The sequence below is a fragment of the Coffea arabica genome, chromosome 9c, assembly GCF_036785885.1.
Source record: "Coffea arabica cultivar ET-39 chromosome 9c, Coffea Arabica ET-39 HiFi, whole genome shotgun sequence".
NCBI lineage: Eukaryota > Viridiplantae > Streptophyta > Magnoliopsida > Gentianales > Rubiaceae > Coffea > Coffea arabica.
Window position 1 is genome coordinate 39,968,102 of NC_092326.1, and position 19,212 is coordinate 39,987,313.

At 36.5% G+C, this 19,212-nt stretch overlaps 4 protein-coding genes across 4 annotated transcripts; 2 read left to right on the top strand and 2 right to left on the bottom strand.

Moving 5' to 3' along the window:
• Nucleotides 1-51: 51 nt before the first annotated feature.
• Nucleotides 52-2,032, bottom strand: LOC113708764 (seipin-1-like). Its single transcript, XM_027231359.2, has 2 exons — nt 1,254-2,032; nt 52-932 (listed from the first exon to the last, which is right to left on the bottom strand). Exons 1-2 carry the CDS (start codon nt 1,860-1,862, stop codon nt 231-233), a joined length of 1,311 nt encoding a protein of 436 aa, XP_027087160.1. The 5' UTR covers nt 1,863-2,032; the 3' UTR covers nt 52-230.
• Nucleotides 2,033-3,734: 1,702 nt separating this feature from the next.
• On the top strand, nt 3,735-7,195 carry LOC113709061 (WRKY transcription factor SUSIBA2-like). Its single transcript, XM_027231810.2, has 5 exons — nt 3,735-4,512; nt 4,689-4,868; nt 4,983-5,844; nt 6,003-6,135; nt 6,454-7,195. Exons 1-5 carry the CDS (start codon nt 4,075-4,077, stop codon nt 7,193-7,195), a joined length of 2,355 nt encoding a protein of 784 aa, XP_027087611.1. The 5' UTR covers nt 3,735-4,074.
• A 985-nt stretch (nt 7,196-8,180) lies between these two features.
• Nucleotides 8,181-10,397, top strand: LOC113708763 (uncharacterized). Its single transcript, XM_027231358.2, has 2 exons — nt 8,181-8,368; nt 9,283-10,397. Exon 2 carries the CDS (start codon nt 9,285-9,287, stop codon nt 10,245-10,247), a length of 963 nt encoding a protein of 320 aa, XP_027087159.1. The 5' UTR covers nt 8,181-8,368; nt 9,283-9,284; the 3' UTR covers nt 10,248-10,397.
• Nucleotides 10,398-15,235: 4,838 nt separating this feature from the next.
• On the bottom strand, nt 15,236-15,981 carry LOC113708761 (protein METHYLENE BLUE SENSITIVITY 1-like). Its single transcript, XM_027231357.2, has one exon. The coding sequence runs from the start codon at nt 15,829-15,831 to the stop codon at nt 15,499-15,501; it is 333 nt and encodes a 110-aa protein (XP_027087158.1). The 5' UTR covers nt 15,832-15,981; the 3' UTR covers nt 15,236-15,498.
• Nucleotides 15,982-19,212: the final 3,231 nt, after the last annotated feature.

Here is a 19,212-nt window from a genome sequence, read left to right on the forward strand (position 1 = left end):
TTTTTTTTTTTTTCTAAATTTTCTATAGGCATGTGACTTAAAGAGTTCATATCGCCATAATGCTTCAGGAATATACCTTTGATTCCCAGAGCTGCTTCTTGGTTGAAGAGATGCCTCAAGATATATAGCAAGTTCGACTAATACGATCTCCTGGAGAATAGAATTTGGATTACACATTGCAGTAGCGCGAAGACTCTCAATTCTATACCTCTTGTATTTATTCTTATAGATCACCAACACCACACTGATTCTGAATCCTCTGTATCATCTTCATCATCATCTTCCAATGTTGCACCTGTATCCTCTCTGGTTAATTTAGTGCTTGAAGCAGATGATACTACTGTTTCCGCCATGTCTTGGTGGAGAAGCATTGCTTTCCTCTTGCTTCTGTTTTCCCGCCATCTTCTAAGTGTAACCGACGCATACCTTTCATCTCTTGACGACTTTTCCTCTGTTTGTTCCGAAGATGCCTTGACTTCTGACTCCTGCTTAATATCAGTACTGCTGGGAGTTTTCCTCATCACCGGTAAAATGAGAGGTCTAGAGCAACGGAGGAGAATCGCAAGCAGCAAGACATATATATGCATGGAAGTCCACACGTAAAATGTCCACTTCCATCTATGAACCAGCTCTTTAGCCCAGGGAAGCTCAGATTTCAGAAGGATTTCGGCCTCGTATAACTGTGGAAGAAAATCAGTTCCAGCTCTGGGAATCAAAGTTACTTTTATGGCCTCAGTTCTGGGAAAATCTTCCTTGTGCTTTAACATTGGGACTGTTACTTTTTGAATTTCGGCCCTGATTCCCAACAATAAGGGTAAGCCCATAAGAAATGTTTGCATCGTCCGGATTGGCCAGCTTCTGAACCGCAACATGCAAGGATGGCTTGATCTTGCCATTATGTTTCCATTCCTCGATATGACTTCTGCAGTGACCTGAGTGAATTAAGAAAGTCATTCACTCACTGCATGTTTAGTTTCAAATTTCATTCGATAATGCACCTAAGAAGTGACTAACAAACAAATATGTTTAGTTCAAGATGACAGCAATTGCATAATGTATGCCCCATACATGTCCTTGATAATGCACCCTGAACTTCTATGTATTGTAATTCAACAACACATGCACACTCGCAGGGTTTCGCAGCATAAAGAACAAATACGTACTAATCCTTGGGACAAAACAAATAGAAAGCCACAAGAAATATATTGAGTTAATCGGGAAAACTTGAAAGAGGTGGATATATGTACACGCACCTGGAACAACCCAATCTCTCTGTTGTAATCAGATTCAGGCATCAAGAATACCAAAGAAACATAAAAGGTATGCCCAACGGGCACACCCACATTCTTCTTGTAGTTAATCTGATGCGTATATCCTTGACACCAGCTATCGCAGTGAAAAGAGAAGGCTGCCACCGGATGGGCTTTGGTGTAGTCGAAATGCAATCTTTCCCCAATAAAAACAGGCTCTTCCGCCCAAAATCGCACCAACCCAACTCCCAAAATCACAGCCACGACTAATAGAAGCATCAGAATCTTGCAAACATGAACTGCACCAAGAAAGCCAAGAAACAGCTTCTTCAGCAAGACACCGCATCCGCGGAACAGCTTGGAAGGGACTCCAGCGGCCGCATGCACGGCTGATTCTGCTGTTAATTTACTTTCTTTACTTTCTTGGTAGTGGGACTGGGAGGTCTCAGAAATTAGGGATAGCAGAAAGAGGAAGGGTGAGAACAGAACAACCAAGCAGTTGTAGAATACGTCTGCCTGCAAGATTACCAGCTTTGTGAACCAGTACAGCGTAGGATTAGGGATGGGGAAACAATTCTTCACCAATACCTCCTCTTCTTCCTCTTCCATCATTATTATTGGAGAATAGCAATCCAATTCCAAGCTGTTTGGGATTGCTTACATTGATATATAAGGTTCAGTGATCAAGACGATCCCACAGTTACTCCGTTTGAACGCCAGAGGGAAATTTTATTTTATTTTTTTTTCCCCTTCCTTTTTTGAGCAAGAAGGAACACTAGACTGACTTAGCCCCCTCGGGTTGACACTTGACACCACTTGTACAACATGCAAGAGAACAGCTGATACGTGTAATGAAAGAGAAAGTCATCGGTTAGTCGGATCGGGTGTGTTTGGATTGTCATTTTTCATTGAAAAATTATTACGTTTTTCATGTACATATTTTCTAATCATTTTTTGTATCTGACATATATCAAATCGCTATAGTAATTTTTCTATAAAAAAATTCAGAAAAATGCAATCCAAACAAAGAAATCTCTGGCTTTCTTCATTGTTTGAAGAGGGATTGGGAAGCTAGGTACATTTGGGTATATGGTTATCATGCTTCAATTACAATTTAGTGTACGTTTATATATAGACGCGATTGTATTTATGCATGGTGTACACAAATAAAATTTATAAGTATAATATATAATTTTTGCATGATGTACACAAAATAAAATTTACATGAAGCGCAATGAAATTATATAAATATACGCTCTATCATGTAAAAAGTACAATTGTATCCATCCCTGATCCGTTTGAATGGATTTTGATGCGAAAGTGTTATGTATGGAGCTGTTAGTAATTAAATGAGCTGTTAGTAATTAGAGAATTTTTCAACACATTAATGCATTGAAGAAATACTACTAAAAAGTAAAAGTGACTCCAAGAAGAACTGTCACAAGTCAAAAACTAATGCACAAAAAAGTAATTAATACTCATCCCAATTCCAACACGTCCACGTAAGATTAATGTCCCATTATTGCACATTCACTTTGGATTATGACCAAATGAAAAGGATAAAGTTCCATTATTTAATCTATGAAAGGTTACAATATATTGCTAATCAAAGTTATAGTTTTCTTAAAATGAAAAGTCTTAATTTCAAAACTTATCATAGAGTTCCATATTAGCTTTTTTTTTTTTTTTTTTATAGGGGTGTCCAAAGGAAGTGGACCCCATAGACTATTCTCCTACCCTCCACAACTTGCTCGTAGCAAGATTCGAACGAACCAGGGACCTAAGCCCCATCTTCAGCAACCCTAGCTACTAGACCAAGCCCCGGAGGGCCCATATTAGCTATTTCTTATTATGTGTTTTCTGTCATTAGTGCAGTTTTTTTTTAATTAAAAAAATCATGCTAAACGATTTTCAACTAGTTTATTAATAATATTGGCTTATATTTTATTAAAAGAAAAAGAGATTCCCTATAATCCTATTGACAATCATATATTCTGTAGATTATGTATTGCTCATCCTTCTTTTTCCTTTTCTGTTTTTTTTTTTTGGGGTATATATGCATCTTCCTGCCTATTGTCTTTAGATTTTCATTAGTGCAACAAAATCCTCGAATTCAAGGTTTACATTTGTGCAACAAAACCCGAAATTTAGGAGGCTAATATTTTACATGTGGGCTGGATTCTACAGATGCCAACAAGTCCGGAACCTACATTTGTGTATCTAAACCTCCCCTCATCAGTATCCCGGGTGGCCATACAATCTCCATATCACTCGGTCATCCCTAACTAAATCCATGATAAAGAAGCACAGATGTATCTGCAACAGGGAAAAAAGCAGCTCACGACCTCTCTAATTCCTTGCCAATATCACATAAATGTGAAGTCATGAGAAACAGGCACCTTTCTTTCCTTTTTTTTTTTTTTTTTGCTTCTAGAAAAAGAACAACAAAAATGATTGTCAATGCGTAAAAATGGGGCTAAGCTAAGAGTTTTTTTAAGGCCAACCATTTGTTATAGAATTTTGTTTTCTTGACTTGAGGAAACTAATTTACAGTTCGTGATTGATTAGTAGTGTGCCTGTTACGACCTTTTCAGCACACAGGGACACCATACGTTGCCATCGCCAATCATAGAAACCCCTAGCTAGCTAGCTAGCTAGCTAGCAAGGAATCGCATTACACAGTATCAATCGGATTTTTGAAACCCTCCGAGCTGGGGTTTCTTGATTGATACTGTGTTTTTGTTTTCTTTCTGTTTTGCCCTGCAGAAAGACTTCTGGCGTACAGGGATGTGGTAGAAGTATAGGCCATTATTTTCTGTTGGAAATGGAAGTGAATGGGGAAACTTTTAATGACTGGGGAGCTCTGGTGGTTGTCGATGAATTCGAGTCCAAGCCCGGAGAGGATTATGGTGAGACAGAAAGGAATAATATTGGTGATATTTGCACTAATGGTGTAAATGGCGCTTCAGATAACAGTAGTATCAATATTAACAATAATGAAAATGGTAATAATGACGTGCATTTGGATGATCAGTCCAAGAAATCATCTTCTTCATCTTCACCAGAGGTGGAATTCAGAGGAAGTATTGCAGAAAGAAGGGCTGCGAAGTTTGGTTTTGATGCTTCAAGAATCAATGTGGCTAAGTTTGAAGTTTCCACTTCTCCATCTTCGCCTCTTGTTCGATCACCCTATCTTACTATACCATCTGGGCTCAGCCCTGCAGCATTGCTAGACTCACCAGTCATGCTCCCCAATTCTCAGGTGCATATCTCCAGCCCTCCCTTCCTTTTATCAGGGCCTGAAAGGAACAAATGAATACATTCTTCAATGTTGATCACAGATTACAGTTTATGAATTGTTATTTGGATGTGCGTTGTGGATGCTTGTGATATATGCTTGGCGTTGCGTTTATTTATTCTTCATTTGTATGTAAACAGCCATCTCCCACTACTGGAACCCTTCAATTACTTCATTCCAACCATGACAGCTCTGTGCTTAACTCAGACAGTCCTGCTGCTGATAGGGATAAGGGCAGTGCCATTCATACTTCGAACCCTTTCAAGCCTCCTGCTGATCCAACTCCTATTATATCAGGTCCCCTGAGTTCAGAAAATCAGGTATGTCTATTAAACTGCACCAATTTGATGCACTTCCGGAAGGTTTTCTGTTCCTCCATAGACTAAATTGAATTCATGGTTAGAGCTGACGAAAAAAGTATTTCTTGTATCCAGCTACCAATGACTTCAAAATCTCCACCAGAGTCTAGAATTGAAGCTTCTGTAAAGAGCTGTGCCTTAGAAAGATCAATTAAAACAAACATTTTCAAGACTATGCCTCAGAAGGCTAACCATGTGAACTCGCAAACACCAAATATAAGCGTCGTGAATAATCAATTACCTCATCTCAGGGAAGGTATCAAATCAGAAACGGGAATACAAGAATTACACCGGGAGGACCAAAAAGGGACATATCCAGGTGCTGCCGAAATGTCCAGAAATGCAGAAGATGGCTACAGTTGGAGGAAGTATGGGCAGAAACATGTTAAAGGAAGTGAATATCCAAGGAGCTACTACAAATGTAATAACTCAAATTGCCCCGTGAAGAAGAAGGTTGAGCGTTCCCACGATGGCGAGATAACAGAAATCATTTATAAGGGTGCTCATAATCATCCGAAACCTCACCCTCGCATAAGCCTAGGTCCTCCATCTCAATCGAGTGAAATGTTGGAGACAAGTGAAGGAAGTGAACCTGGTCTAAAAGCTGAAAACAGGACAGGTTGGAGATTCAATAATCAACTAATCAGGAGTAAGGATTTTAGAATTACTTCAGATTGGAGACCAAATGGCATGGAACGAACATCTTCAACTTCTGTTTTGACGGAGATTTTGGATCCTTTAGCAACCACTCAAGGAAAATCTGCCAAGGCATTTGGATCGACTGAAACTCCAGAGATTGCATTAACTGCTGCTTACCAAGATGGGGAAGATGACGATCGGGCAACCCAAGGGAGCACATCTCAGGGTGATGAAGCTGATGCAGATGAATCTGAGCCTAAAAGGAGGCAAGTTATCTTCTACTTTTGTACTCTCCAATGTCAGCCCTGTTTTACAACCTTTAACGTGTAGTAGTTGGAAACTCAGAATTCGCATGTTAGTGTACTGACATTTATTTATTGAAGCAACAAAAATAAGCACATTTTGTTGTTCAATCTTTTGTTTATATCAGGAAGAAAGAAGTCTTCTCAACAGAAGCATATCTGCCATCGAGGTCTACCCGTGAACCCAGAGTCATAGTCCAGATAGAAAGTGAAATTGATGTCCTGGATGATGGATACCGCTGGAGAAAATATGGACAAAAGGTTGTAAAAGGAAATCCAAACCCAAGGTAAGTGAAGTTTCATTAGAAGAAGTACGTAGGGACATGCAAAAGAAAATTACTGAACTCGAAGGCATTTCAGTTGTTGGACATGTTCGTTCTTTTCGTACGCTTAAATGAGCTTTTGATAACATTTTACTGCAATGTAACGAATGTGCAACTCTCCGACTTCTGTCCACATCATTTCTTTCTCTCTTTTTTTTTTTTTTTGCCAGTTTACTGGAAAATTTGAAGTTCTTGTTTCCATTTCAGACTGATAATACAAGTGGTATTGTTGCTTTTTAACTCGGTATTTACATGTAACACGAATTGCATTGCTGCAAACAGGAGCTACTATAAATGCACGAGTGCAGGATGCCCTGTAAGGAAGCATGTTGAAAGGGCCTCTGACGATATAAAATCAGTACTAACAACATATGAGGGGAAACACAACCATGAAGTCCCCACAAACAAAACTAGCGGACTCCCAAGTGCTTCTAATTCGCCCCCTGATGTCTCTGATCCTAACTCTTCCCTGATAGTGCCCAGAAATCCTAGCATCTCCAACAGGGAATTGCAAGTTCAGGATCTTCCTCTTCATTATGAAATGAAACCAGCACTAGGAAATCATGACTTTCTGAGGTCTAACTTGCTAGGTGATTTTGTGACTGATCATATGCAGATTGGAGCTTCGTCCATCTACCAAATGAAGTTCCCTCCTACTCCCCTGCAGAATCCTTTATCATATAGTACATTTCTGATGAACTCCAGCGGCAGTGATAGTCGCGTATCATGCCAGAAGTTTCCTCCAGTTGTGCCCGATTTCCCTATGTCAATACCCATCAATGTGCCAAGATCATCCCCAAACATGGCCCTGAATAATGCTTTTCATTCTTTCAACCATAACCAGACAATTCCTAATGCCACTGCAGTCCGATGCCAGCACATTACAGAGGGTGATTTGAGGTTCCTCAGGCCTAAAGAGGAGAAGGAGGATAACTTGTATGAAACCTGCCTGGCAACCCCTGATAATTCAAATGTGACATCTTCAACAGAATTTTGCCGGTCCAATGGAAATTTTCCATCTTAATCGACTTCCCCAGAGTCTTGATATATGTACATTGGTGGTGAGCCATCTGCTCTCCTTATTTAGTGTGAAATCACCTATTTGATTTCAGTTTATTGCACTAAATGATAACTTTGTACCACATGAGGACAGCATTCCCCAGATGCCAGTAATTCAATTTAAGTGAAGTGCTTCTGTAGCTAGCAGATAGGAGTTCAAGATAGATGCTAATCTTGTAGGCTCTAATCAAGGTGTCGTTGCCAGTTATGTAATTACCAGTTAGATCAATCTTTTCAGTTTTGGTTTCTAATTTTCTGCCTTCTAATCTTGTTGCAGAATTGGCCTCCCACATCTTCAAACACTCCCAATCTTTACCTCCAAAAGTGGGATGAAATGGAAGGAAAACTTAAACACACTTGCAACCAAAGATAACATATCACTTTTCTACTTTAAGCATGGTTCAAAAAGAGAAGAAGATGGACATAAATGTTCTTTTTTTTTTTTTTTTGGCCCTTTTCTACCCTTTCCTTTCTTTCTTTTTTTCCCCTTTCCAAAACTCCCAAACTAGCCACTAGGGATTCGGGGCGAGACAATGGTCAAGCACAATTGATCTAGACGATTTACACCATATTAGTAAGTTGTACATCATCAAATAAAAATTTTAAGCCTTTTTTTTTTTTTTTTTTTTTTTTGCAAATTTGTGTACAATTTGAATAAACCGACATACATGTGGATCCACGTAGATTCAGATCAAGAAATCTAGACCACACATTTTCCAATTTGTCTTGACGGGCCAAATCATGACCACAAGTTTCCAAATTTGGGTATGATGCTAAGAACTTAATTAATTTTCGTCACATTTCTAAAAATTTAGCCGACGAAGGCCGTTTGCTTGTGATTTCCTATTTGGGTCATCCCTCCGAAAAATCAATATCTTTTTTAGCTTTTTGGTATGTAACTCTTTATGGAAACAATTTCTGAATAGGCAAGCAAAGAAATTTTCCTTCAATTTTGTAATTGACTCGATTCTGTTCCCATTAATGAAAATTCTTACCATAATTTTGGGTTCCATAGAAAGATACCAAAATCTCTCTCTCTCTCTCTCTCTCGCACAAATACACACGCCTATATAAGTATCAATCATGACTAACCAAAAGCCAACATCCATACGAGGAACAAAGAAAGAAAGGAGTTAAGGTAATCAAGACTTCTCCCTTTATACATTCCTGTCTATTCATAAGAAACTAGTCATTATTCGCCCTGGTTTTCTTCTTCTTGCATAAGTTCTTAGATTCTGAGTTCCACAAATTCTTAGATTCTGTGTTGCGCTGGTACATTGGTGCCCACAACAACGTGTAGAAAAGTTTCTGCAGGTTAATATGGCCAGTCAACTGCTGTCTTCTGTTAATGCATCCTGTACTAATTATGCAAGTGGGATTTTGTTTCTCAAGATTAATTTTTGTTTCTAGACTAAAAAACTTCTTTCTTATTGTCTTTGTGCCTGTTTAATTGTGTATTTATACTATGACTAGTTCTCTTGAGTGGAAAGCAATAAAAAAAGCAACTAAAGTTTCCAATAATTTGTAGCAGTTGTTATTCATCAATCTTGCACTGATGTCTTCTTCTCTTAATCTTATGTTATAGTAGGAGGAAGGGTGTTAATGTTTTCTAAGGTTCTTAAATCGTTATAGTCTCTACACTTTCCTAATATCATGATCCTCCTCCTCTTCCTTTCTGCCTTGCCTAGACGCCATATTCCCTTTCCCAGTTTCTGGAGGCTGAAAAAATTGTAAATCCTTAAATATAACTAGTGACTCTTGAATTTTGATGCCTTGCTTTACACAGGCTCTATCAATTATAATCTCTGCAGATTTCTCTATCTTCGTTCTACTGTGGAGCCTATATATCGTCTTCTTTTAAATGTTCAATCTGAGTACTTCCAAAATCCCAATTCAGGAATCTTACCAATAAAGAGTTTCCAACTTGAGAATTCTCACTGAGAAAAGAAAGCCCAGAGCAAATTAGGAACAAATGCCAGCCTGGGTGCTTTTCTGGCACATTCAAGTATGCATAAACTATAAAGATTAACTTCTGCTAATGAATGATTCCAGGGATGGGACGAGCAAAGGCACGGATGGAGATGATAACTAACAAGAAAGCACGTCGAGTAGCGTTTGAGAAGAGGAGAAAAGGTTTGGAGAAGAAAGCTCGTGAATTATCAACTCTCTGTGGTGTTAGGATTTGCTTGATCGTTTTTGGCCCCGTAGACGATGACCAGACAATTGAACCAAGAGTGTGGCCTCAAAATCCTCAGGAGATTGATAGCCTCGTTGACTCCTTTAAGAAAGCAAATCTTGATGATTGCAGGGGCAGAACCACTGATTTTTCTTTCTTTTACCAGAACAGAAAGAGGAGTGCTGAAGAAGAACTTGCCAGATTGAGAAAAAAGAATCTTGAAACCAAGCACCCCACCTGGGACGAAAAATATGACTTTTTATCTTTGGAAGAATTGGGACAATTTGATGACCTATTGAAGGAAAAGGTTGATATTATGAAGGCTAGAGTTGATTTCATGAAGGGCACTCAAACTTATTTTGCTGGAACAAGTGGCAACCTGCAGTACTTGTACAGAAGCAGAGACAGCAGCACACGATTCGAAATCCCTCAGCCACAGCCCTTGTCTTCCTTTGATCAAAATAGGCATAGCTTAGATTCAGCCTTTCAAGATTCATACAATTATAACTCAATGGCGAATCCACAGATGATGATGTGGATGAATAATGGCGCCTCCAGCAGCATTAATGCTCCTCTGATAAGCTACGATAACTGTGATCATAGGAGCCTTGTTCAGTTTAATATGGATCCTACAGCAGCAGCAACAGCAGAACGTATTACTTCAAGTTTAGGCAATAATGCTGTTGGGAATCAATTTTGCTATTACGTTCCCAAAATGCAGCCGATGCCGCTCTACCTGCAATATTCCTTGCAACAATCCAGAGCTCCCACACAGATGTATGCTTCTCAAAGGGATGAAAATTATGGGTTCAGTGATTTTGAGCTCATGAATCCAAAATAGAGAAGATCTGCCATGATAGTTTTCAGCTGTTAGTTTTATGGTCTAGTATTAGTAGATTTTGGTTTTCGGTTGATTTATTTGAATCATCCAAAATTCAATTTTTTGTGCTTTGACTTCTTGAGATGTTATAATCTAATATACTTTTGGTTAGTGGCTGTTTTGTGCATATTTTCTGATGGTGAGAATTTTGTCATCATAGTCAACTACTGCAAGCCACTGAAAACGGCATGTCTCACCCTAGAATGTGTAACCTGTCCTTCTCCAAATTTGCTTTCACTTGAAAAAATGATTGCCTCAAAATACCTAATCAAAATGATCTTATCAATATTTCCATTTTTTTTTCTAGGGCAATTTAATGATTTGGGTTTCAATTTATTTGCGATAATTTTGACACGCAAAAGGTTGTCTAGTTAGGCATTTGCTAAGAAGCAACAAGTGTTAGTTCTATTTTTTTTTTTTTTTTTTTTTTTGGAAGTAGAAGTTAAACTGAGAATACAATGGAATTATTTAGGTGTTTTTGAACAATAAGGGGGTCGTGTCCTTTTGATAAATCAAAGGAAGGATTTACTATATTTTACCCTAAAAATAAACCATATTCTAGCACTACATCCTCAAATTCAAAGTGCCAATTCTCAAAAGTTTAAAATAGTTTTTTGAAAAGACATCAAACAGTGAGAAAATCGGAATCCAAAAATTACCACTTGTACTTGTAATAAATTTGGTTTCGACTTATGAAATTCCTTACTAGTCCTGACACATTAGTAGTTAATCGCAAACTTGCAAAATAGGCAGCTCTTTTTTTTATTTGTTAGTTTCCTTGTTTTCTAATTTCTCGGGAAAAAAGTTTTCCTTGTACATATCGGATTCGGGAACGATGCCGACTTGAAATTCGCTTAGCAAATATACATACATATATATATATATATATACACACACACACACACACAATAACACAATAACGCATACACATCCTGGCCTCCATACTAAAGAGTTGGAGAGAAAACAATAATGTCAGCCATAGAAAAAGAAGGGCAAAATACAACAGCCAAAACAGCATTAATGGGGTCTAAATCAGAAGAGATAACAGCAGCGAAGAAGAATGGTTCAAGGGAATGGGCACCCGAAGACATCGAGTTTGAGAAGAACAGACAAGAAATATTTTGGGGTATGAAAAGTTGGACAAAGTGGGTGCGCAATGAGGTGGAGTTGCAGAACTGGCAATACCAGAACAGCAAGAAGTTGGACGAAATCCACCACCATATTCTCAACTATGGAGATGGAGAAGAGATTGTTTGGCAAGATGATGTCTGGGGTTTGCAGAACTACACCCAAATCCCACCACCGCAGTGCAAGAATACGAATGCATCCATGCATGCACGAGGGAACGCGAAGGGGTCTTAAGAGATTAACGAGTCTTGTCTCTTTTGATTTCATCTACGTAGTAGTAGCAGTAGTTTTTTTACGAGTAAGCAGACTAGATTATGTTAGTATATATGCCTTCTTCTTTTAAGAATTATATGATTTTTTGTAAGGATTGTACGGTTCATAATTTACAATAATGGAGACGGAGAAGTATTTCTTGATAAATTTACTCACCCTTTGGTATTGGATGATTATATGGCGCAAAAGCACTCTATGATGTGCTCTGCTTTTGTTCTCTCTCTCTCTCTTTTTTTTTTTTTTTTTTTTTTCTCTCTCTCTTTGGGGTAAGAAAAGGGGAAACTGCTTTTGTTTTCGAGTACACGGAGGGCTGCAGGAATTGGTTCTCTTAGGTTTTGCAAGTAATAAGAACCCTAATATACTGCTTCTGCAGTGTATCACCTGTTAGGGGGCTTTTATTCTTGTTTTTGCTCACGCAATTCTTTTTTAAGTTTCAGGCCACAAATGGGCTTAAAATCTAAAAATATTTAACGCCTAAATAATTAGTGATAGACTCTAGGGGAAAAAAGCAAAGAAGTAATCTCATATTTCTGTCTACGGGCTTGGTGGGGGTGGGAGGTCAGGGTTCAAACCCTGCGTCCTACCATTTGCCATTAAATGTGGCAGGCTATTTCAAGTGGCTACCAGGCGACTGCGTCGCGCACTCGTTTGGGCCGGTAAGTGATTTAGTTCCCCCAATTTTTCTCTGGATCTCTTCAAATCCCTCTTCCCTATAATATAAAATAAAATAAATATAGGGTCTATCGTTACAGGTAAAAATATATATATATATATATATATATATTTCTGTCCACGGCCTAGTTTATCTGAGTCGGGACCTAAACATTAGGGGCTGCTGAGATTGGTTCATTCTTAGATTAGCCCGAAAAATACACAATGCCAGGACCTATATTTATCTATGTTAGATGTCCCATCTCTCTATTTGCTAGTATTTACTTTAAAGAAATAGAAAATGTTTAATATACGTTTATACAAGTTTCAACCTCTATGCTACCATTAATTAATATTCAGTCAAATTTCATTTAACTGCCTCTTTTTTTTTATAAAAAAAAAAAAAGAATTAAAGTCTAAAGTTTGTGAACAGACTTCCCCGCTGAATCTGACGTTTGTGAAGCAAAGATGGGTACTCTTGACCTGAGTAAACTGAAACACGTATAATATAGGCTAAGCTTGGGCTTTTCACAGCCCCAAGCACGAATAGCACTACAGGTCTCATTGCTTTTCGGGAGAAATTTGCTTTCTGGCACTCTCAATTGAATGGAACCAATCCAAGTCCTTCCTCGAATACAAACTTCGTAATTCCACTGTTTGATGTACCAATTCACATATTGTCAGACAATTTATAAATTAAAAAAATTTTAATGTATAACTGATTTGGTGATTTGATACCCTTTTCGTTCCTCCAGTACACATTTTCGCTTATATCTTTCTTTCTCATCTTCTCTCAACGAAAACACATTACAAATTTTTATTAAAGTACATCTTATACACACTAACAGTATATACACTTTCACGGTTAGATGCACTATGCAAAATTTGGATTTCAAATTCAAATTCGATTTTTAATATTTCACATGTTGTGGAAGCATACAGTATTACACGCACTTTCGCTTGTATCATTCATTCATCAAGATAGATATGGCCTTCAGGATGTGCACTATAAAGAAGGCGCATAACTCTATAACCGGTTTCCACTGCTGCCCATTATCATATTTGTCTGTACCATTACGGAACCTTGTAGCACTAATCAAGCAAAACTGGGAAATATAGCATGGCCAAGTAAATAATGCTCAACTCCAGAAAGAAGAGATGCAACAAGATGGCTGAGGACACAAACAATAAGAACTGTCATAAAGCTTTCCAAATAAATAGCCCAATCCATGCAGCACCCCGAAGAGAAAGCAATGGAGAATACAATCAAAGTGTTAGCTGAACCTGATTAAGCAAATGTTCTAACAAACTGACAAGAAGTTCAGTTGCCCGTCCAGTCGTACTAATGCCAATTAGTGTATAATCATCACAACAGACAAAAAATAAACGAGATACCCCGACTACCACATGCGCTTTCCATTGACATGTATGTCAAATTAAGACTTCCTAGTAATCACTACTTCCCATCACACTCAGAGAACAAAAAATTGTGGAGTTAAAATATTTCGTGGCATAAACAATTAACTACCAGTACAACAGAGATTTGACATTGCAAAAAATAAAAAGGGGTAGCAGAGTTGGATTGAATAATCTAGAAATCTATGATGGTTTTCAATATCCACAAACGGGAAACAAACAATCCAGCCACAGTACCTACTAATTTATCAAGCAATGAATTGTGAATAAAGGGCCCAAGGATTTAAGAATCATCTATAAACAATACCAAAACAAAGGTATAAACTAAGATTAGTTGGACACAAAAGCAAATAAGTTAAAAAAATACAAAAGCTGTGCTGCGATTCAGCAACCTTGACTGATTATTTCAGAAATATGAGAGGAAGGCAAAAGGAAAACAGGTAGTGAACCACATGTACAGGGCAATGCTCGGAAGGCATGTAAAAAACACCAACCAAGCTAGTTACATAAGACGAGCATGTGAAGGCATAACGAGCATGTGAAGGCATAACTTCATCCATAGCATTCAGCTACTATTAGTTGACAAAGTAAACACAAGCAATCCAACCAATCGCTACACATATTTGGTCCAGTTTGTGACTCATGGACCACACACAGTATGAACAAGATATCATTATTCTGCATGCAAAAAATTTTTGACATGTCTTCGTATGAGATCCAAGTAAAAACCAACAGTATCAACAAATTTTCATCGGCAGAAACTACAATTTTATCGGAATGAGGAACTCAACTACTCCCCCCAAAAAACAAAGTTGCTCGAAATCACAACAGAGACAGATTACTACTTCAAATTAGAAATCTCAAGAAAGGATAGATGGAGAAGCATTGACCTATGAAATTAGATACTGACGTGTCATATACATACCATGAAAAGCTTTACAAGGATCTACAACTCACAGCAAGAAAAGCATAAAATGACAAGATGCACAAATAACCGTGAGTCTGACACATGCATCCCATCTAACAGACAACCTAAAAACTAAGACAGAATGTGCCAAGTCTAGGTTCATAACCATCATAGACTGACAAGGCCCCTCCTCCTCCTCTGCCCATTCCCAAAGAACACAATCACAGAACTAACAGTGGCCAATTACATCAGTATTACTTGGGATACTAGCATCCCTGGCAACACAACTTATTCAAAGACAGAAAAATGGAGAAAGCTTCACAACCACCCAAATTCATCAACACACTACTTGAAAGTAGAAACCTTCCACATTAAGACTTTGACTTTAACCTAGAACACAACAATGTTGACACTTTGCCCAAAATTATGATCCTTAGACTTGTACGACACCACACTAAGACACAATTCTGAATGATGAATTTGGACAAAATCAATGTCCTTATATAACATAATGGGGCAAAACTAAATTAAGACCAAGCAAGTCAGCAAACACACAATAGAGGAAGCAGTAAAATAATCGTCAATAATTACATGGCACATATTGATTACCATTGATATCCATCATCATCATCATCATAACAACAACGCTACACCAACAAGAAACACCATTAAAAACAACAACTGATTGGAAAAACATCATCATCATAACACTAAAATCATTATTCATATTGATGTCATCACAAACATAACTACTGCCAGTAGTAGTAGTATTACTACCGCCATAACCAGACTCCTCGATGATCAAGCTGCTGCTGCTGCTGATGATGCGATCAAAGTTCACTTCTTGAAGCTGCCGCGGACGCCGGGTTTAGGCTTGTTAGGCTCAGCAGCAGCAGCACCAGCACCAGAATTGCTAGCGTGAAGATTATTGAGCTTAGATTCATCAAAAGGGATCTTGGGATGCCGGGCATCGTGGTGAATCTGCATAGACTTGAGATCGGGAGCTGTGGTCTTACAGTGAGGGCATTCGAGCTTGGCGTGCCCGCCCTTTTCCACGCCGGACCTGTCGGCCTGACCAGCCTTCCCTCCGCCCCTGTTGGTGGTTGCTGCATCGATCTTCGCCGCTATTTCCTTGGCCGTGTGCTTCTTTGGCTTGGCTTTCCCCGTCATGATTGATTGGCGGAAATTTGCCTGAGCCTTTGGCTTTTGGCGTGTGAGAGAAAAGGGTGCGTTTTTGGGTGGCTGGTGGAATTGGGGAGAAATAATAATGGAATCCGACGGGACGGAAGAACCCTAGATTATATATATGATACTACTACTAATAATTAATAAACTAGTGGAGTACTATTTTAAAGCAGATTAAATATCCAATCTATATCTATATGTATTATATAAGGGTATTCTTTTCGTCCCTCACTTTTAAAAATGAAGCAATATCGTCATTGACATTTAAAAACTGAAATTATTACATCCTTAAACCCAAATTTCAATCTGAATCAACCACCAATCAACCTGATTACAAATTTTGGGGGTGTAATTGATAGATTATTTGGTTAACTCAACTTGGTATTCATGTGAAATTTAATGCACCTAAAAATAAAAAATAAAAAATTATAACATAAAAAAAAATTAATCTTTTCTACATTATCATTGTATACACTGACGGTTTTATGTACCGTCATATCATTTTAATTTACATTTAAACACCAAATTTTATATTTATAATACACATCTAAATTCGCAAGCGGATATACTAACGGTGCATGAAAAAATTTATCAAAAAAAAAATTCTACTATTCCAAGACAAAGAATGGCCTTTTATGTTATAATTTTTATTTTTTTGGTTTAATAAATGTCATGTGAATATGATGAAATTGACCGAATGATCTATCAATTCTATTTTTGAAATTTTATTACTGGGTTATTGGATAATTTGATTCAGATTGAAAATTAGGTTCAGAGATGTAATAACTTTAATTTTTAAATGTTATGGATGAATTTGCTTCATTTTAAAAGTAAGGGACAAAAAAAATATTTTTTCGAAATGTGAGAGATGAAACAGGTCATTTTCCCTATAACTAACCCTATCACCAATCAAATTTAAAATTTAAAATATTCCCACTATCTACTTCATAAATTGTTTACAGTTTGTTATTTATATTTTAAATCCTTTTTACTCCTTAATTAAAGACAAATGCTCATTCGTATGCTATTTTAATACAATATTACATTTTTATAAATAAGAAATATTTGTCACCACACTAACCTTATAATCACCCCTACAAATGAGTTTTGTAAATTACAATCACGATTCAAAAAAATCACAAATGTGCAGTTAAATATAAAGTTGAGGGAGTAAAGTGCAGTTAAAAGTAAAGTTAAGGGATTTACTATATTTAACCCTAAAAAAATCTCAAGAACGTAACAGGTAGTGGGTTATAGATTTTTGTATTTATTTTAATACATAAAAAGTAGTGGGTTATAACCAACCTTATCACCAGTCAAATTTAAAATTTAAAACTTTCCCATAATCTATTTCATAAACCGTTTATAGTTTATTACTTATACTTTAAATTCTTTTTACTCCTTCATTAAAGACAAATGTTCATTCACATGCTATTTTAATACAATTTTAATTCGCAAGCATACAACATGATCAAGAAACAATAGAACCAATTAGGACTAAATTTTGACCCAAAAAAAATTAGGCGTAGATGCCACTGACACGTTTCCGTAACTTACGATGCCAATTAGGACTATTTGGTGCTCTTTTTTTTTTTTTTTGCAAGGAGTTAGAACACTGTAAAGTTTATTGAGACAAACTTTGCCTCATCGATGATTTGAGTATCAAGTTATTGAATATACTACAAATCCTATAACATCAGTCTGTCACAAAAAAATAATATTTTACTAACATATGGTATTTGCGTACGAAATTTCAGAGGTAAATCAAATGCTTTTACTTATACTCTATATAATTTGAATAGTTTTTTAACAAATATAACCATACTATGCAGGATCATCACTTTGTACAATTGGAACTAGTAAATTGTATATCAATTACAATTTAGATTTTGCTCGATACCTGCGCAGTTGGTGAGTTCCATCAGTAGCACTACATCAAACTTTTAATATTGTTTCATACTCTTATCAACGTGTATTTCAAAAAATTGTAGGTTTGAAAATGATACATGTGCTCGAAAGTTAGTTACGTGATTGAAGTCAAGCAATTTTACAACATCACAAGTATTGTTAATAGCAAATTCAAAGAGAATATGAATATCCAAATATACAATCATGCGTAGGGTAAACTTACTCTATTTAATTTAATTACTGCACAAATTTTTTAAATTTATAATCATAACATATACTTTCTTTCGTTCTTACTAGGTTAAATATTTTCGATTACTTACTTACATTCAGAGCATTAACATAGAAAACATGTTCTATGAGCTATACAAAAATTGTGGATAACTATGTGAAGGTCATTTTTCAAAAACAGCGTGTATGCATTGTAATGACGTGGTCCACACTGTTGTTAGGTAATTAATTTCATGTACCTTTAATTTCAACAAATTTTTTTGTATTGTATATAACATTTTATTTGTCAAATAGGTACAATGTTAACATATAAATCAAAGATTCCAATGGTAACATGCATCTTAATCAACAGGACAGACATGCACGATTCATATTTGATTGTAATGCTTCTTATTTCAGAGAATTACAAAGAAAAGTAGAATTTCTTGATATATGTTTATTTTTTATAATGCTATTTATAAACTATGTAAAAAAATACACTAATTTTGAATTTCGCACGTACTTAATTCTCAGGACAATGGTGATAAGTTGTTCAACCAACGAATCAATTCATGCAAAGATCGTGCATTTTCATTTGTAGTACTCATTTCACAAAATTTAACAGAATTAATTAAATCACCAATTTTGGTTTTCGTACTAAAAGTTGATTGGTGTGAAGAGTGTTCGCACCTTCATACAAGATTATCAAATCAAATGCATAATATTTGTAAATATTTTATTTTAACAATATTTAATTACATTCATTTTTATTCATATATCATTCATTTTCTAATATAAATTTCTATTTTTTTTCAAGATCTATCTTCCGAAAAAAGGTAATTTTTGAATAATATACACATTCTATCATATTTCAAACTATTGTTAGACAGATATTATATTTTAATTGTGTTGGTACAATTTTTTAACCTTTTTTAATTCACCATTTTATTTTCATTTTTTCAATAATGTCAGCACCATGCGTAGCACGGGTATTCACACTAGTAAAGTTGTATTATTAGTACTAGTTTTTTTTTTGTTATTATTAGTAATAGTTGAATGTACTTTAATTAGTATTTATGGCGACGCCAGTATTAATTCTGCCCGTGTAAATGTGTAATTATTGGTACTAATATCGTGTTAAGTTTGTTTAATAGGTGCCCAATAAGGAATAGGGTAAAGAGGTTTCAAATAGTATACTAATAGTGTTTTGGACAATTAAAGTTGCATGGGAAAAGAATTCAAATGTAATTA

Bases quoted from the DNA above. Each gene is read 5' to 3' on its own strand.
- LOC113708764 (XM_027231359.2), bottom strand. From the start codon at position 1,862: ATGATGGAAGAGGAAGAAGAGGAGGTATTGGTGAAGAATTGTTTCCCC. The intron at 933-1,253 runs GTGCGTGTACAT...TAATTCACTCAG, and splicing joins GAGAGATTGGGTTGTTCCAG to GTCACTGCAGAAGTCATATC.
- LOC113709061 (XM_027231810.2), top strand. From the start codon at position 4,075: ATGGAAGTGAATGGGGAAACTTTTAATGACTGGGGAGCTCTGGTGGTT. The intron at 5,845-6,002 runs GTCAGCCCTGTT...TCTCAACAGAAG, and splicing joins CTACTTTTGTACTCTCCAAT to CATATCTGCCATCGAGGTCT. The intron at 6,136-6,453 runs GTAAGTGAAGTT...TGCTGCAAACAG, and splicing joins AAAGGAAATCCAAACCCAAG to GAGCTACTATAAATGCACGA.
- LOC113708763 (XM_027231358.2), top strand. From the start codon at position 9,285: ATGGGACGAGCAAAGGCACGGATGGAGATGATAACTAACAAGAAAGCA.
- LOC113708761 (XM_027231357.2), bottom strand. From the start codon at position 15,831: ATGACGGGGAAAGCCAAGCCAAAGAAGCACACGGCCAAGGAAATAGCG.